Source organism: Lactuca virosa, chromosome 3 (genome assembly GCF_052849685.1).
Source record: "Lactuca virosa cultivar CGN04683 chromosome 3, Lactuca_virosa_CGN04683_v6, whole genome shotgun sequence".
Classification (NCBI taxonomy): domain Eukaryota; kingdom Viridiplantae; phylum Streptophyta; class Magnoliopsida; order Asterales; family Asteraceae; genus Lactuca; species Lactuca virosa.
Window position 1 is genome coordinate 59,909,092 of NC_136428.1, and position 20,489 is coordinate 59,929,580.

Sequence of the window (20,489 nt, forward strand, 5' to 3'; positions counted from 1 at the left end):
TTGTTCGGTGTTAGGGCCAGAGAACTTTGAATTTCAAGGCGGTCCACATGCCCATTGTAAGACTTTTCAGTTTTAATATATCAAAGTCACTCACTAGAAGCTCTTCTTCGATCTCTTTACCGAAAACCGAAAGGCAACCACAACAATCGAGATCAACTACCTGCACATAATAGGTAAGAATGCCCAAGTTCAAGTATATATTTCGATTGAATAAGCTCTTTGTTATATGAGTATGATGATTTTGAATCGATTTGATTTTAACAATATTGATTATTAGCTGTTCGATTCTTCTGATCACTAGTCATTTTGCGTAAGACTGCTAATTGTGAACTTCAAAATTGATAGAATTATTTGATTAAAATGGAATAAGAACATAAAGTTGCCATCGATATGATAATGCTTAGGGCTTGGTCACTTGATTTATAAATATGTTTAACATAGAATATAGATGTGTTATAATTCAGCTATATTTATGTGTTGTACAATGTCATTGTAGGAGTCCATCTATTTGATTTTCGTAGCTCGGATAATGTATAATCATCTGTTATGTCCATGTCATTATCTGATGATGAAGTTTGGTTAAACAGTTGGCTAGCAGGAAAAAAGAAATCACCACTACAGATCCAAACAAACAAGGAAACAGTCCAGAATGCATATCAAACCACTGAAACATGTGAGGATCTTCACCCTTATAAAGATGGAAGGATCAGTACAGATGGCATCTGCTTTTATCTTTCTTATCAACTTTCTACTTGTGGTAGATAGATCAGAGGGGGATTCCAGATCTCAAGTCATTAGAATAACATGTTCTCAGCAGCTTACGAACAATCAAACACAATACATTCCGAACTTTGTCAAGACAATGGAGAAAATTAGCACCCAAATCCAAACTACACACCAAGGAACAGCACTTACAGGCACGGGAGATAATAGTAACTATGGATTAGCTGAATGCTATGGCGATCTTTCTACAGAAGATTGTATCCTATGCTATGCGGAAGCACGTACAGTTCTTCCCAGTTGCTTTCCTAATAACGGGGGCCAAATTTTTCTTGATGGCTGCTTCATGCGAACAGAGAACTACTTCTTCTATGAGGAGTATGCAGGAGCAGACGACACAGTAATATGTGGGAATACAACAATGTTTGGTGGATCTTTGGATTCAGCAAAGCAGGCCATATCAGATGCTGCAAGGGATGCACCAAGAAACAGGGACTACTTTGCACGGAAGGTGGCATTTTCGGGGACAACAAATGAGTCTACATATGTGCTGGCAGACTGCTGGGGGACTTTGAATGAGAGTTCTTGTTCAAAATGTTTGGAGAAAGCATCTGCATCGATCTTTCGATGCTTGCCTTGGTCTGAGGGACGTGCACTCCACACCGGATGTTTTATGAGGTATTCTACTACCAATTTTCTCAATGCTGACCCAACCAGGGGTAATAATGGAGGTAATTGCAGTTTCTTTCTGTATTTTAGTTGATTTATACCAAAATAGTTGATTTTGAGATTCTTCATACCAAAGCTCTTAATTTTGAGGAGTTATAAGGAACTAAGAAGTTGCTGATTTGAGGCTGTTTATATCAAAATTCACCCACCCAACCAACATGCTAATTTTAAGGTGTTCCAAGAGTTGATAAATTTGGGTTCTTCCTCAAAGTTCTATTAGTTTGTATATTATTGTATAGGTTCTAGTTAGACGCATGTGAAACATCCCTGGCATGGGCTATCCTAAAATCTATCATAGGACTTCCATTTTTAAATGTCTCAACATATTTAAAAGTTTAATCATGTAGAAATGAGGTACTAAAGTCCAAAATAATGTTTGTTGTTACAAAATGCGTGGAAAGTAACAAATAACACCAAAACACAATTTAAGTAACAAATGAACCGACAGGGGTTTGGGGCAGCGCCCCTGGTAGCGGGGTTCAAAGGGTGATAGTTTTTACCTTTTTCCTGAAACCCAATTTTGTGATAGTTTTGTGTCGGTTAGTTGATGTTTGTACTGTTTTGTGACAGTTTTTTATGCCAGTTTTCAGACAAGGGATAATACCCGTTTTTGGTCCTAGTTCTGGTACAATTAAGAACATAATATTCCATCATTCTCTTTGTTCGAAACCACTGAATTTTATCCAATTGAACTTTCAATTTGTACAATCGAATACTTCAATTTGAAAGTTTTTCATGATTTTCAGTGGATTCCAAACAATCGATTTACCCTAAATTTCTAACATAGTAGCAAGGGCTCAGTATCCATGATCAAATTATCTTCTCCATGTTTCAGTCTTTTACTTCCCTTTAGTCACTGCACATTCTTGCAAATATCAGTTTTTTATCTTGAATAACTTAAGAGACAGAAGTAATGTTCCAATGATATAATGGATTTGTATATGTGATTGTGTCATACTTTTTGGCTTGTAGCTTCTCAATTCTTTCAGATATACTAAGCATTTATGATTTCTTAGTCCTTTTCTTGTTTTTGAAACAAATAGCCTATCAGAATATGTCTCAGCCTTCGTTTTGTCCTTGGCGTTGGGGTCGGAATTAGGTATACTAACTCTAACCGCCTTTGTCCATTGGCAACTGGCTTTCTGTTTCTTGACATTTTATTTCATTATAGCAAATTTAGGAGCATTTTAAGTTGGAGTTTCTATGATTGGCCATGTTAGTTCCAAAAGGCCCTCAGCATGCCATGCAACTTTTTCATGGACATTTCAAAGTTGTTCGTATCAAAATCAGAGTGCACTGATTATATATACATTTCAGCTAATTGATTATGAAAACCATAGTCAACTTTGAACTTAATGAAATTCCATTTTACTTCAATATGTTAGTGTACAACTTACATTTACCGTCTGTTCCTTCCTACAACTTATGACTCAATAGCTAGAGGAACCTCAGGAAGAGCTTCATTTAGGGTTTATTTACTCTTTTCGTACACAAGAACTTTTCTCAAGTCACGAATTTGGTTAATATCGAGTAGCCCAAATTAGCTTATCCTTTTAGAAGTTTTATAACAGTAAAAATTTTGGTGGACAAATTTTGTTTATTATAGACATCATTCAATACAAAATCATTTAAATAAGACTAGGATCCATATTTCACTTCAAGATGCAAAGTGGATTAGCCGAAATCACACCAAAAAGCTATTTAGGTAGGCAAACTGTTCGCCAGGTTCAATCTCTATGAAACTCTTAGATCTGCCAAGATTTATTGACTTGTGTCAATAGCATGTTAATCTCTTCCATGCTCCCCCTCACAAATGTTGGGAATACTTTAATCTATGATTATTATCTTTGAGTGATTGTTGTTTTGCAAATCTTTTGGTTCTTATCAGATCAGTAGGGACAATCAACGAGCCTCCTCCTTGAGCATCTTCAACCGATGAGCATCCTTCTTGAGCATCTTCAACTTGTGATCCCTGATGCTCACTCGTGATTCATGATGCTCACTCGTGATTCATGATGCTCACTTGTGATTCTTGATGCTCACTCGTGATCTCTGGTGCTCACACATGTTTCCAAGTGCTCCTTGAATTTGATAAAGTCTTCACACCCTAAAAAAAGGTTCACAACAGAAGCAATAAAACAATAACCTCATAAGCCAAAACGGATCCATGTTCAGCCAGATCTATTATTGTAACTAAATAAACAAGAAGAATCTAGAAACACATACCCTTGTAGTCCCTTGTACACTTCATGAATCTTGATGGAAGGAGAGTGCTAAGAGCTTAACATAGAGCTCCTATTTCGTAGTCGCACCCAAGGAACATATCAACAACCTCTGACATCACCCAAGCAGTGAACACCTTGAACGCAAACTTTGAATCTGAATTGCGTTGCGGACGCGCCATATCTATCGAGAAAAGTGAGGGTTTCAAGAATAAATAGTGGCTGTTAATTTTTAGGTTAGGGTTTGTGAAAAACTCATCTTAAAATCTGGCCATAGACCCTTCTATTTATATGGAAGGGTTTTTGTCTTTTTGAACTCTTAGTGATAATTACTTTGTCACTACGTAATTATCCTAAGTTTGATAGTTATCCTAAAAGATTTGACTTTGAAATCTTTACACTTTAAACCCCTTAAGTATACAAGTTTCTTATTAATTAATTAAATCTTTAATTAATTAACAAACTAGACCCCAATAATATTCTCGTGTCATTAGTTTCTTATTTTTGTCTTTGTGTATAACCCAAAAGGACCCCACGATTAATAGTAATATTATCAACTGTTGTGACTGTGGACACTCTTCCAATAGTAACACACATCGACTTTGTATGTCGCATGCAGAAAGGTTTATATGTACATCAAGTGCATGGTCTTGGTATTTCACACATATAGGGTCCCAAAAAAGAAAATTAGATTCCCCTTCCCATTATTTTTTATTGAGGACAGTCTTTGGCATGCCTATTGCTTTGTGTTTAGGATATTTTACTCATTGCATCCACTTCCGCTCTCCTGCAGGTATATATCACATCATTCAACAAATAATTTTCCATGACTGATTTGGGTTCTCTCGGTTATATTCTTGACAGTCCGCTAAGCGAAGCAAACAAAGGTTTCTTCCTTTGTCAAAGCCAATATGCCTATGCTACTAACATCCTCAAATAACATGTCAATCTGCTAAATTGCAATACCAACTATACTTCTATGCCTCTATGGATACTTAATCCAAACTCGACTCATGGCATCCCTGGTGAAACATCCCAAAATTCATAGCCAAAAATTTTATTTTTAATTAAGTAAGTATAAAACCAGTAGTCTGAAACATCCATAGTGTTAACTCATTTCATAATAAAAAATCAGTATTTCAAATAACTAAAACATGTCATAGAAAAGTATTATCAGAGTACAACTCCCAAAGATCTCATAATGCGGAAATCATAGTGTGATGCGTTGCGATCCTGCCGGCTCCTTTCCTTTTGAAAAAAAAATACCTGAAACCAAAACTAAAAACCGTAAGCACGAAGCTTAGTGAGTTCCCCCATCATACCACATACCATACAAATAACATACTGTCAGGCATATCTGGGTGCTGGCCTACCCCTTCGGTCTCTTTCAACTGGTAACCGCCTAGCATATCTAGGTGCTGGCCTACCCCTTCGGTCTCTTTCAATCGGTAACCGCCTAGCATATATGGGTGTCGGCCTACCCCTTCGGTCTCTTTCAGCCGGTTACGGGGACTATTTCACCCCTACCACTACCACATAACATCCTAGCCTATAAACACATAATCACATACTGCCTAGCATATCTGGGTGTTGGCCTACCCCTTTGGTCCTTTCGACCGGTAATGGGGACTATTTCACCCCGTATTACTACTATATATCATTCTAGTACATAAACACATAAGTCACATACTGCCTAGCATATTTGAGTGCTGGCTTACCCCTTCGGTCCTTTCGACCAGTAACGGGGACTATTTTACCCTCTTCTACCACTATCACATAATATCATAGCATACTAGCACATAAAACATAACAGATAGTGGTATACCAGACAATTATCACAAAGACAATCATCTCTACTATAATCACCTACTAGTGGGCCGACCTTGGTGCCTTAGACCCACTTATACTGGAAGGTAACTCACCTCATACTGCTGAAGTCCATTGCAGGAAATCTTTAGTTGCTGTCCTGGCAACTCCCTGGGCTATCAACACCAAAACATCACCCAATTAGCAATTGGGTTCCAAACCATGATCCATAATCCTTACTTGGGGTAAAATGACCATTTTACCCCTGGCCCAACAAGACTCATAATTAAGACCCAAGCCCAAAACCAATAAGGTCCAAAACCATAATATCCATAAAAGCCCAATATATGGCCCAATTTCCAATTAGGCCCCATCCCTTCGCATAGGCCTCAAACTAGGGCCCAATAATGCTTCTTTAGTCCAAATGGTCCAAATCAAAGTCGAAGTTAATGCTCCGAGTTGACTCAACTCGTCAAGTTTGCTCTTTAACTCGCCGAGTTCTCATGAATCTCAAAATCGTGACTTTTCGCATCAACTCGTCGAGTCCTCCCACAACTCGTCGAGTTTTTCCTTTTCAGAATCGGGACATTTCAAGAACAACTCGTTGAGTTCTCTCATGAACTCGCCGAGTTCTTTAGTCTGTTAAGCCCTTCTTAATGGATTAAGCTCCTATCCTTCAGATCTAAGCTTCATACTTCATATTCATACTGAAAATGTCCTTTTAAGGGTAAAGTTTCCAACTTCATCCATTAATACCCTTCCTTAATGGATTTAGCTCAAACCCTAACTCTTTAAGACCTAGATCTTGATCCAAAAGTCATTAACACTTCAAGCTAAGGCATACAAACTGAGATCTAGACCCTAGACAGTTCATGAACACATAAAGTCTCTGACTTTCTCTCCATACATGGCTTTTTGGAGCTTAAAAGGCCAAAATGGCATCCTAAAGCTTGCATGGGGCTTCAATGGCCATAAAGTTTGCACCTTTATGCTGAAAGCCCTTTAAGGTCCTAGATCTGAAAGTATACTCACTTGGGACGTCCATTTCCCAAGGACCATGCTACTTGGACCAAAACCCAATAAAAATGAAAGTGAATAGATCTAAGTAATCATTAAGCAAGTTTGAGACTTGCTTACCAGAAAATGCTTCAAATGGAGTGGAGTTTCTTGATCTATAATCTCCTTCTTGAGTCCTCAAGCTTCTCCTTCTTCCTCAAGCTTCACATACACAAGATTTCTTTCACAAATGGCTCACAAGCTCACACGATCTAGGGTTTGGGACTTGGAGGCTGGAAATGAGGTCAACTTATAGGGGTTAAGGTGTTTAAATAGGGTGAAAAGTCCCGATTTTAGGGTTTCCCAAACCCAGTCCAACTCGTCGAGTTGGTCTTCCAAAACGCGCGATCCAGCATTCCAACACGTCGAGTTTTCATCCTTGAACTCGACGAGTTGGCTCCTTAATTGAAGTTTTTCTTTCCTTAATTAGTCTTCTTGATTCCAGGTGTTATACCTGGTCAATGACCCATGTTGTATGGTAGCCTTTTTGGGGAACTTCAACATCTAATACTCACCTGCAAGACTTAGCATATGTCGTCCAAAAAATGTTCATGTTATCAACGAGCCAATAGAATCACACCTCAACTCCTTGTAGGCACTCTTATCATGGATTACAATTATATACTCACCTGCAAGACTTAGCATACGCTAATGCTTATGAGAATGGAAGTCCCGCTAATCCGGTCACTTTGTTTTCTTTGGTGATGATTTACTCTTATGGTCATGCAAATGCCAAGCAATCATTTGATGCTTAAGTGTTAAAGCAAAAAACCGTGGGGTGGCTAATGTTGTATCGAACCCTGTGACTAAACAATCTTCTTGGGAGCTCCAGTCACCACTTGTTAAAGCTACCATCGCAAACTGTTATAATGTAAATGTTGTCTACCTTCCTACCAATCCAATCAGCATCAAAATGACCAGACACATTGAGATAGACGTTCACATCGTGTGTGCCAAGGTAGCTACAAGTCAAGTTTTAGGTTCTTCACATGCCCTCTAGCCTCCAATATGCAAACATCTTCACAAAGGGCCTACCACACTCGTTTTTCTATGAGTTTAGATCTAGTTTGAGCTTTTAATATAAGTCTCCCAATCCAAGGGGTAGGGATATTAGACTAGAAATATTAGGCTCAGTCTGTTTATATGTAGCATGTTTTATTTTATATTGCTTAATGAAAGCTCTCGAGATTATGGGAGAATACTGAATGCTTAAATCCAGTAAGTTCACCCTCCAAAACAACAAAGTATCTTTTTTAGGAGACAGCCAAATGACCGATTAAAACGAAAAACATTGCTAACAACCTAAAAAAATAAAATTTTCAAAACATATTTCTTCGGTAGTTGAGTGTTAGGGTTTAAGCACTTCAACAAATGATAAACGGTTTCATAGAGAATAATAAATGCAAAACGAAAATAATATACAATTAATTTACATGGTTCACAAGATCAGAGTGATGGGCTATGTCTGCAGGAGGCGAACACGTTCGAGAGTGATAGTATTAATATTGCCGAATGGCTTTCAGATATATTAGGTTACACAAATTCATGGGATATAATAAAGACAAGAAAATTGACCTAAAACTGCCAATAAGGCCAAGTCCGAAAAACTCTTACAAACTGGCCCATGACGAAATCTGAAGGCGAAACTGATATGGGAACTAACCCACGAAAAATTTCTTCCTCAAGGGAGTTTGTATATATATTCATCCATCTCACCCTAAATTTTTAATTGTAAATGCATCAGCTGGAAATGCCAAAAGCCAAGTGGTCCAAAGGAATTGTCAAAATCAGGTACTGAACAACGGAACCAAATTCACTCAGAACTTCATCCAGGCAATGGCCGACATCAGCAGCAAAATGCGAACTTCACAATTTGGAACAGTAGTTACAGGCACAGCGCCTGATAGGACCTATGGACTTGCTCAGTGTTATGGTGATCTTTCTACCGGTGAATGCAACTTATGCTATGCTGTAGCAAGTAGTTCTCTTCCAGGTTGCTTACCCAGCAATGGTGGTCGGGTTTATCTCACTGGTTGCTTCATGAGATATGAGAATTATAGCTTCTTTGAGGAGCATACAGGTCAAGAAGACAGAGTTATATGTGTGAATAAAACAAGGAGAAACAATGACTTTGAACAATCAGCCTCCAAGGCTGTGTTTCAAACAGTGGAAGCTGCACCTAAAAGTAAAGAGTACCATGCTGGAAAACAGGCTCTTATTTCTGGGACAGCTAATAAATCAGTGTATGCAATGGCTGATTGCTGGCGTACATTGGATACAGATTCTTGTGCGTATTGTTTGCAAAAAGCAGCTACATCCATGTTAGGCTGCTTGCCTGAGTCGGAGGGGTATGCATTGTATGCTGGTTGCTTCATCAAGTATTCTGACTCCAATTTCTTATATCCTGATGATCACAAGACACTATCTAAAGGCAAGTCAATTAATTGATCCTTTCTATTCTTGGCAGGGGTTGTATTTGTATAAATGCTCTGTTAAAGATATATTGGAGGTTTTGGTTGATTGATCATTTCTACTGTTTATGGTGATGCAGGGAAAATAATAGCTATTGTAATGGCTGTTACTTCTGCTCTAGTATTCTTAATTGCGAGTATTATTGCTTTTTATGCATGGAAGCACAGAAATAAATCAAAAAGAAGACGACAAGGTATGAGTTGTCTCTCATTCTTTGACTATTATTAGGTTCTATATGAAAGCAAAAAACAATGTTGATACAAGTTGTGGAATGTTTTTATTTCCTTAACATTGATTTTAGGTTCTGATGACACTCCATTGTTGATGATGGTGAACAATAGCAACTTGAACTTCAAATATTCCATCATCGAGAAAGCCACGGGTTCTTTCGATGAGGTGAATAAGCTTGGTCAAGGCGGATTTGGAACGGTATACAAGGTATATATTTGATAAAAGAACGTATGAATGTTTTTCTTATGTATGATTTGGATTCTTGGTTTATGTTGTTTTGTTTTAGAGATACCAAATGACATTAATTACACAATGCAATTTGTGACAGGGAGTTCTTCCAGATGGAAGAGAGATTGCTGCCAAGAGACTTTTCTTCAACCAGCGACATAGAACAGGGGACTTCTATCATGAAGTCAACATCATTAGTAGTGTTGACCACAAAAATCTGGTGAAACTGGTAGGATTCAGCTGTTTGGGGCCTGAAAGTATTCTCATTTATGAATATCTACCCAACAAGAGTCTCAATTATTTCATCTTCGGTAATTCTTCAAATACTTAAATTGCTGGCATTCTGCCTCTTGATCATGATGAGTTGATGAGAATGGGATTTAATTCTTTATGAACTTGTTGTACAGATGCAGTTAGAGGTAAGGAACTAAACTGGGCGAAAAGATTTGATATTATAGTGGGAATAGCAGAGGGTTTGGCCTACCTTCATGAAAACAGTAAAACCAGGATCATTCACAGGGATATAAAAGCTGCTAATATCTTGTTGGATTCAAGACTTCGTGCTAAGATTGCTGATTTTGGATTAGCCAGGTCCTTTCAAGAAGATAAAAATCATATCAGCACTGGGATTGCAGGAACACTGTAAGCACTACCTTCAAGTATTTTAACCTGAAAAAAAAGATCTATGCATTCAAGCTCTCCAACATACATCACACATCACACCCAAACTATTTCCTTGTGAAATTGAATTAATGTATTTCTCACGCATTCTCTTTTATTGTTTCCAGTGGATATATGGCTCCAGAGTATGTACTCAATGGTAAGTTAACAGAAAAGGTGGATGTATATAGCTTTGGTGTGCTTTTGCTTGAGGTGATTACTGGAATCCCAAACAGAGGAACACAAACATCAGATGACACTCACAGCTTGCTTACAATTGTAAGTAACCAAGTCTTTTATTTAATTATAAACATCAAGACACACCTTTTTGTATGTATGACAATAAATTCATATAAAAGGTTTGAGTAGCTGATCATTCTTTCATTGGTGATGTAATAGACATGGAGGCATTTTCAGCAAGGCACAGTGGATGAGCTTTTTGATCCAAACTTAATGTTGAAGGATGACACCAGTAGCAGCATGAAGAAGGAGATACGAAGTGTGATACAAATAGGGCTTCTTTGCACACAAGAAGTTCCATCACTTAGACCAACCATGTCTATGACTCTACAAATGTTATCTAAAAATATTGTACCCTTACCTTCACCTTCGAACCCCCCTTGTATACCTGAAACCGACACAGAATCAAATGAGTTTGGTCAAATCCCTGCTTTTAGGCATAGATTAAATAATCCTGCTTCACTTCCTACTGTTACACATACTTCTTTTAGTCCAAGGTAGATATATGTTTGTACAAATTTTAGAGAAATAATCATCATTATTTGTAATGATTAGTAACTTCATGTGGATTGTATAGATATTAGTGCTAACTTCGTCATTTTGCCCTTTCTGGAAAAGAGCGAATATGATTCATGTTGTAGCTCGATCACATATTTTTGTAAGAAGTTGTGGGCTGTTTATAACCTATAAGTGGAACCATTCAGGAATAGGTCGGCATTTGGCGCGTTTGATAGCGGTTAGGGAACGAGCCATTAAGAGATTGGAACCTTTAAGATGTTGAATCATTTAGTACTAAATTGTTCAATTTTATCAAACATACTTTAGTTTAATAAGATCGACATTTTTTTTTACAAAACTTACCTTCAGTTTTATGAATAATTCTTACGATTTCAAAAATAGATTATATTTTTGTGCAAGCCGATTTTTTAATTTTTTATATACTTGTGCATAAATACATCCATGCATATGTACATACACACATGATTAAGTTATTTTGAAAACTTAAAGGTATGTGATAACTTAATAAATGATTGTGTGGTGAAATGTTGAGGTTTAAGTGTGTATTTATAGTGGTTGGAAGAAATTTTAAATTTTTTAATTTTATAAAAAACAAACGGCTACTTTTTTTAACAAAAAATTTTATAAATTTTATAAAAATGGTTGGAATTTGGTTTGAACATGGTGCACCCCCATCACCATCACTCTCCTCTCTCCTCTAGTTGGTGAACCGACGTCTTTGGCTTAGCGATCCCTTGGCGGACGCCGGGGGTGGTGTTTGGTGAGCTTGGCGTGTCTGGCGAGGGGCTTGGCGCACCCTACTCCCCATAACATGATAACCAAGGATTACCAAAATTTTAGTAAAATAAAACAATTAAGATTTGCAATGATAAGTGACTTCCTATGAGGTGTATAGATATGAATGCAAAAGACATGGAAAAAGCTTAAGAAGATCAAGGATTAAATATAGCTTGATGTGGTAGGATCACACAACCGGATCCAATTGTATTTTGGTTTCAAGTTAAACAAAGTTTTGGTGAAAATAAATAAATAAAACTTATACGTTTTTTACTTGGCTGAAATCGAGACTAGGATCACAGGTGCACAAATATTATGGAGTTTGGTCGTAGGCACCCTTAAAAAAACTTGGTTAAGAAAATCATGACCGGTTACGACCAATCATAGGATCTTGAGCTCCAACAGATCAAGAGTCTGGTTATAAGTGACGGTTACATATTACTGAAACAACCAAATATTAAAAAAATAAAATAACCATTGAGTTCAAAAATCTTAAATTTTCTAAAACTCTTTTCAGATTGATTGGTTTGCTCCCTCCTTCGCCTTCCAAAATCCTCATATGAATAACAAGTTTGAAAAAGCATACGTAGGAAGTAGTCCAAAAACTTTTTTTTGTGAGTTTTTGTTATATGGTATATAATGCCTACTCTGTGCATAAGTTGTTTGAAATAATTTTTTGTTCAGTAGTTTTGATTTTTTATAAGGCTATGGGACGTTGAGCTCACTTTTTCATACCCTGCATTTTTTTTTGGGAAAACTGCAATAAAGTCCCTATGTATTGCCCGTATAATCGATTTAGCCCTTATATATATATATATATATATATATATATATATATATATATATATATATATATATATATATATATATATATATATATATATATATATATATATTTGCAATTTAGTCCTAAATACCGGTAAACGTAATCAAAACGGGATATTTAATGGGTTAGCCGGTATCCCACCGGTACTATGCGCATGTGGCACCTTACGTGTACAAGAGAGTTTTACCCTTCCATTTCCACTGCATTCGACGTCTGGTAAATCAATTGAGAGAAAAAGTTAGGGTTTTTACAGAGTGAAACACGAAGGAAGTAGGGTTTTACTGAGAGAAACGAAGGTAAAACCCAATGGCTGTCGAATCAGAGGAAGTTCACCATGAGTCATCTGAAGAATACGACTCTGAAGAATACGAAGATGATGAGGAGGTGCTCGATACTGAGCACATAGATGTGGAAATGGAAGAAGATGGTTTCAAGACACATGGTAAAGAGAGATGCAAGGATGCTTTCCTTAACTTCAGTTCCGATTATGAAGATAATGAAGCCGATGAAGACAATGACTTAGTTGATGAAGATGAAGAAGGGTTTGGTTCAGAAGAGGAAATCGATGACACAGCAGGGGCTAATGATCTTGATTTGGGAGATGCAGTTGGTGCAGGCTTCCCCATTCATGACCCATCAGTTAAGTGGAATAAGATGAAGCCCCTTCTTGGTGAAAGGTATTAATCACCACATCAGTTGCAACAATGTCTCACTAATTATGCTATTAAGTCAGGGTATAACATTAAATTTGCGAAGTGTGACGCTGTGAGATTAACTGCCAAATGTGGTTCTAAGATGAAGTCTCAACCCTGTCCATTCAGAGTTCATGCTTCCTGGATGACTCAAGAAAAGTCTTTTCAGATTAAAACCTTAGTCGATGAGCACAAATGTGTTAGAAATTTCAATATTTCAAATTTACTGTATCCCAGATGGCTAGCAAGACACTTTTTGAAGGAGTTGAAACCTAACTTGAAGTGTAAGGAGATGCAATCAATAATTAGGACCAAATTTCATTGTGGTGTGTCTTGGTCTAAGGCTTATAGAACAAGGTGTAGAGCAATGACCATTATAGATGGTAAACTCACAGAACATTATGCTAGGGTGTGGGACTATTGTCATGAGTTACTAAGGTCAAATCCTGGTAGCACTGTCCAAGTGGGCGTCATTGTAAATCCAGATCAAACAACATACTTTCACAGGATGTATTTGTGTTTTAAAGCAATCAAGGAAGGTTGGAAAATAGGGCGTCGTAGGGTAATTGGTCTAGATGGATCTTTCTTGAAAGGGACATGTAAAGGAGAATTACTCACAACAATAGGGATGGATGCAAACAACCAAGTTTATCCAATTGCTTGGGCAGTTGTTGACAATGAAAACAAAGCTAATTGGAAATGGTTTCTGGAACTGCTCACAGAGGATCTTAATCTGCTAGATGGAGGAGGGTTTACTGTAATTTCTGATCAACATAAGGTTTGTAATTTCTTAGCATATTTATGATTTTTCCTTACCATCATCTTATATGTTTATGTATTCATTACATTGTAGGGATTGCTTGAAGCAACCAAGGAAGTACTACCAAATGTGGAGCATAGACAGTGTGCAAGACACATATATGCTAACTTTAGGAAGACCTATTCTGGAGTGGAGTTCAAGAATATGTTCTGGGCAGCTTCCTTTTCAACTGTAGAGAGTAAATTTCTGAGGAAAATGGATGATATAAAAGAGGTTAATCCCAATGCTTATGAACATTTGCTTGCAATACATCCTCAGACATGGTGCAGGGCATTTTTTAGGACTGATGTAGCATGTGAGGCAGTTGAAAATGGCATTGCAGAGTGCTTCAACGCCATCATACTGGATGCTAGAAAGAAACCCCTTCTAGCAATGTTTGAAGAAATTAGATTATACATGATGGATAGGTTCTACCATATGTTACAAAAGGCAGAAAAGTGGGAATCAGTGGTTTGTCCAGCTGCTATCAAGAAAATGAACAAGTTTGGAGAGGATTTGAGGTTTGTCTTATCATTTTTATTGTTCCTTATCATCATTATTCTAATTTCATTGTTCTGATTTCATTTAGTAATGTCATTGTAGGAATTGGAATGTGAATCCAAGTGGACCATTTATTTTTGAAGCCAGGAATGGATTAGAAGGGTACATGGTTGACTTACAAAGCAAAGTGTGCAGCTGTAGGCTTTGGGATATCTCAGGAATTCCATGTGTACATGCACAGTGTGCAATATTATTCACTGTACAAGATCTTGTTCAATTCATAAGTGAGTCATGAATCTCAAGATAAATACTCCCAAAATAAGATGAAGGTTACTGGAATAGGAAGGACAATCCAATGCAAAAACTGTCTTCAAAGGGGTCATAACAAGGCATCCTGTAAGAATCCCAAGGTCACACCAGAACCCAAACCCAAGAAAAAAATGGGTAGACCAAGATTGGATCCTGATATCAGTCATTGGACTAGAGGTGGTGTAAGAGGTGGTGTCAGAGGTAGTAGAGGTGGTGTAAGGGGTAGTAGAGGTGGTACAGGGGGTAAGAGAGGTGGTGCAGTGGGTAACACAGGTGGTGCAAAGGGTAACAGAGGTGGTAAAGGTAGTAAAAGAGGTGGTAGGGGTAGTAAAAGAGGTGGTAGGGGCAGTAAGACATCTGTTGGAATTGAAGGTGGTGGAGTGGCTGAAGTTGAAGGTGGTGGAGTTGAAAATGAGGATGACACTATTCCTGAAAAATATTTAGTCCATTTATGGAAGGCAATGCAAGATTTGAAACTATCAGGGTATTCAATTGAAGAAATTAAAAATACACTTAGTCTGACAGATTCACATATGAAACAGCTCAATGATTACAGTGACACTATTGAACAAGTTCTTCCTATGTCTATGGTAAACCCTCTATATTACCTTAATGTTAACATTCATTTATGTTATTAATTGCTTGATGTTTTACAGGAAGAGGAGTATCCACCTCAGACTGAGACACAAGATGGGGCTGAAGAAATTATCCCTGAGACACAACCAGAGAGTGAAGAAGATGGGATGTGTTAGGACTTCTGCAAATTCAGCATTGGAGTTGGATTAGGGTGTTAAGGGTAGTAAGGGTATTTTGGTACATCTTTTGTGAATGCTACTTTTGTGCATCTTTTGTGAATGCTACTTTTGTACATCTTTTGTGAATGCCCTTAAATTACTAATAGCCATATTTTGTACATCTTTTGTAAACACATTGAAACATTGTGAATGCCCTTAACATGGTTGGTAATGACATATTGAAGTTTGTTGCTTAATTATTATAGTTGACAAGTGTGCATATTTCATGGTTATATTTGTCAAGTGTACACCATTTATGCAAACCATAATAACATATTTCCATTTCATTAACCAAAACATTACATGATCCACAAGAACATTTATCCATTATATCATGATAACAAGCCAAAAGATTACATCATCCCTACCATACCATAATACCCTACAACTTACACTAAACTAACCATACATCATCCCTACAATGAAACAAACGAAACAAACCATCATCCACTTGCAGAATCCAAATTCATTACCAGGCACATGTGTATTCTCACGCATTGCAATTTGATTATCAAGTTCAAGAGCATTCACAGGGGCAATAGGGACATCGACATTCACAGGGGCAATAGGGCCATCAACAGGTATTTCACCTTCATTAACAGGGTTATTTAAAGGAATAACTACACCCCCATTAGCAACAGCTCCTAATTCATACATTCTTTCTTTATACCACTTATTCAACATTGGTGGGTCAATCCAACGAAAATACTCACAGTCCTTCTCTTCATCCTACATAACATAGAAAGATGCATGTTTTTAACATAGAAGAATGGTAATTTAGTGAAATAGAAGAATCTGAGTGAGATTTGAAGATTATATACCATGTAATTTGGGCAACCAAAAAACCTCCGACCTGGATTCTTTCGAGACCATGATGTCCACATTCCAGCCATATTTCCACAATAGCACATTCTGATGTTGGTGCTTGACGAACTCGACATCGATTTCCTGTTTCCAATTTGCCCTAATCGTTCGCTTCTTTGACTGTCGAATGAAGAAGAAGAGCTCGATTCATTGATTTAGCCCTCTTAAATGGCACGTAGGATGTTATTTAACATGATGACTTCCACGTAAGCTACCACATCAGTTAGATACCGGCTAACCCATTAAATATCCCGTTTTGATTACGTTTACCGGTATTTAGGACTAAATTGCAAAAAATAAATATATAGGGGCTAAATCGATTATACGAGCAATACATAGAGACTTTATTACAGTTTTCCTTTTTTTTCGTCACTTTCTATCTTTCACTTCCCCTTTGACTTATGATCATTCTTCTCTTCTTTATTTTTTTAATTCATATATAAGAAATTTAAACTATTTATAAAGATATACAAAAATTAATAAAATTCAAACTTTTTCATTAAATTAAACTAACAAAAATTGAAAATTACATAATAATAACAATTAAAACAAACCTAAAGATATTATACTATATTTTGTTATTTCTTTCTTTTAACGTTAAAGCCTTTTAAAGGGCGTTTACGATCTGTGCTCATTATCAACAATTATAAATTTTTATATAGTTTTTCCTCGTGTTTTTTTTCTTTTTACGTAATTTTTCTTTTTCCAACTCCAGATATTCAGTAAAACTCGTATAAATAGCTCGTACTGGATCCCGATAAACTAGACAAAAAAAACTTTCTTTTTTCCTTTTTCCCTACCTATCAGGCGGTAGAAAACGTATTTTTAGATTTATGTAAAATTAAAATGACAAAACTACCCATATTTATTAACTAATCCTTTTACTAATTTATTTAACAAGATTATGACATCCTGTTAAAACTCAAGCGAAGTGAAGTGACGTGAAGACATGATATTTAAAGTTCGGTAAATGTTATCATGTCGTTATCAACAAGATAAGTACAATGCTGAGCTTAATGGATATTTTCTTCATTTTGCTAAATTAACTAAAACTTAATTTGAAATTATGGGCATGTCACCTTAGCAAGAATCAATGAAGGTGAAGCAATTAGTTATAAATGAGAGACATCATTATGTGCATCATCATGATGCAATGCGATGGCGATGGCCCATGGACATAAATCACATGATTCCCTAAGCATGCCATAGTGGAAAGAGGAACATTCCAACCCGCATCTAAATCATGGTTTATGAATAACATAAATCCCCACTTGGGTTCCTCATGCATATTCGTATGCATTTGCATACCTCATGTCCACAATCATATCCATCCATATCCTCATATTTTGTTTAAACCGATCTTTAATATATTTAAGAAAAAAAATCAAATAATATCATATTTGGTGTGATTTTTACAGAATAATCAACTTTTTTTTCTTTATAATACAAAATAACCACGAATTTCAACACGATGGATGTTGTATATATTTTGATTATAGGGACATTAGGACATATTTCGAATTACTTATTAACTTCAGAGTTCTCAGATATATTGCAATCCTTGAATATTTCACAGTTTTTTTATCCATAAATATTTCACAATCGCATTATTGTATTTCACATTAGCTAGCAACGTTTAAAAGTGCTACTCTATATTTTATTTTATATTTGAATTTAGATTTTCTTTTTTACTTTCAATCTTAGACCATCCATACAAAGTACAAACAGTATCTTAATAATCTTTAAAATATTTGATATCATTTTTTTTTTCACTTTCAATCTTTGACTCGGTAATATTTTACCGATGAGGGGCTGTTTTCTTGGCATGCTAAGTTCATAGGCCGGTATATGCCGAAGTAAGTCGGATGTGTCGAGTCGAGGGATGGTGTTGAGCCCACTCCTCCAGCCATAGGGTCTAGAATGACAAAGCGAATAAAGTAACATATAAGTGATAATCAAATGGTAAAAGAGATGATCGACACCTAACATGTATACATAGGGACATACAAATGACCCTGAACATATAATATGTATTAAACATATAAAATTCATATTAATTTAGCTATTGATGACTGTTTTTAGTATTATTGATATTGATATTATCTTAAAACTATTTATTTTGATGTTTTTTATATCATTTTTTTATTTTTTTAATATGATTAATTTAGAAAATGCTATTGGTATTTTGAGTTTATCTATTTTATCTTAGAATAATATGTAACAATGTTTACATTTTAATAAGTGAACCATGTTATAATATTCATAGTTTAATATTGTGAATTGTTTGGTTCTAACCGTTTCTAACCTTTTTATAGTTTCTTTGAACTTTGATATATATATATATATATATGTATGCAGAATTTTGTATATACCCTTGTTAAACATCAAAATATCGTATTTATCCGGCCTAAACTTTAAATATCATATTTGCCATTCTTAATGTTTTTTAATATCATATATATCCAAATCTATGTTTTTGATAATTTTTATTAATTTATAATTTTTTTACCATTTTAAAATCATTAAAACTAAAAACAAAAACCAAATGGACAATATTGCCCTTCCTTTACAAACACAAACACAGGTTTCATTTAATTCAGACGAGGTTTTACTCTCGGCTTCATCCTCAAGCCGTCGCCGAGTTCCTCACGATCGCATTTGTCTCCTCACCATCGTCGGCGTCCCGCGGCTTCTTTTTTTGCTGACGGCATTTCTTAGTCGCATAAAGGGTACGTCGATTAGAAGGATGTATTTGCCAGTCGCAAGAGACAAACAACAATGGATCCTACGTTGCTTTCGCAATTTCGCATTCTAGATATCTTTATCGTCTCTGTCACGTTCTAATTCTCTCCATGTCGTCCCAAATTCAACTTACTAGTTAATCATCTTTGAATCGATGTCGATGGTAAAACGTCAATCGTCCTTGGAAGGAAAAAAAGCTAATCGATCCACCATTTTTTTGGTTTGAGTATGAATGAATCTCAGTCGTATCAATTAAGGTTTTGATTTTGGTTTTGGATCAGTGAATGAAGCATTCGAGAGAGTAGCGAGCTACAGATTGATGCGATGAATTTAACACCATTTGCAGCCCTGCAACACCAACCCAACTCGCTTTACTCTTTTCATCTTTTGGTCTACTCTCGATTGGATGTTGTTGCAGACAAACTCAAAAATCATCCAACCCTAGTCAACATTGACAGCTACTTTAATTGGTATTATGCTTCTGGAGCATTCTCGACAGCTGTTGCTTTTACAGTAGTGGTTTACATTCAAGATGGGTATGGTTGGAAGGTTGGATTTTCAGTTCCTGTGTTGTTCATGGTTTGTTCTACTCTCATGTTCTTACTTGGATTGAATCAGATGGTTTGGAATATTTTTACAAAATGTTAAAACCAAATGAATGAAACTTCTTAAATAGCGTTTGATTTCATGATCTAATACTTTTACACTTGCACCTTAAAATTATAAAGCTTTACTTTGTAGTCATTCATAAATTTCTAAACCACTTGTGGATTTGATGTACGTAGAATGTGTAGGATTACATAAAGATTGGAGTTTAAATAAGGTTGAAATCAATTACATGATGTGTATTGCTTGTGAGCGAGAACAGGAGGGAATAAGAGGCTGCACGTAAGAGGTTGAGATAGGAAAGAAGCCAGGCTGTTGTGATTAAGGAAGAAATCTTGCGATCGTAATTAACTTCAAACATGTGACCTGTTACATTGCAATTTAGAACTAAGGCCAATATTGTCCATTTGACTTTTGTTTTTAGTGTTAATGATTTTAAAAGGGTAAAAAAGATTATAAATCAATAAAAATTATGAAAAAAATAGATTTGGGTATATATGATATTAAAAAACATTAAAAATGGCAAATATGATATTTAAAATTTAGGCCGGGTAAATATGATATTTAGATGTTTAGCAAGGGTATATACGAAATTCTGCCTATTATTATGCACACTGTAAATTTGAGTAGGTTCACAATGTGAATCTGAACAGGTTTACAATATGAATCTGAACAGGTTCACAATGTGAATCTGAA

At 36.1% G+C, this 20,489-nt stretch overlaps 2 protein-coding genes across 4 annotated transcripts; both read left to right on the forward strand.

Annotated features, from left to right (window-relative positions):
- The first annotated feature begins 22 nt into the window (after window positions 1–22).
- LOC145165796 (cysteine-rich receptor-like protein kinase 2) lies at window positions 23–11,220 on the forward strand. 3 transcript variants are annotated; one of them, XM_079084691.1, is made up of 9 exons: window positions 23–173; window positions 588–1,451; window positions 8,278–8,964; window positions 9,085–9,198; window positions 9,307–9,443; window positions 9,565–9,775; window positions 9,872–10,106; window positions 10,253–10,403; window positions 10,524–11,220. In XM_079084691.1, the coding sequence occupies exons 2-9, from the start codon at window positions 650–652 to the stop codon at window positions 10,863–10,865; spliced, it is 2,679 nt and encodes an 892-aa protein (XP_078940817.1). In that variant the 5' UTR covers window positions 23–173; window positions 588–649; the 3' UTR covers window positions 10,866–11,220. The 3 variants fall into 3 exon arrangements, with proteins under 3 accessions (XP_078940817.1, XP_078940820.1, XP_078940818.1); XM_079084694.1 differs by lacking the exon at window positions 23–173 and having other exon boundaries at window positions 1,341–1,398; XM_079084692.1 differs by lacking the exon at window positions 23–173 and having other exon boundaries at window positions 1,436–1,451; window positions 4,465–8,964.
- A 1,572-nt stretch (window positions 11,221–12,792) lies between these two features.
- Window positions 12,793–14,773, forward strand: LOC145163569 (uncharacterized). Its single transcript, XM_079082399.1, has 4 exons — window positions 12,793–13,163; window positions 13,416–13,956; window positions 14,032–14,498; window positions 14,581–14,773. The coding sequence occupies exons 1-4, from the start codon at window positions 12,793–12,795 to the stop codon at window positions 14,771–14,773; spliced, it is 1,572 nt and encodes a 523-aa protein (XP_078938525.1).
- The last annotated feature ends 5,716 nt before the right edge of the window (window positions 14,774–20,489 follow it).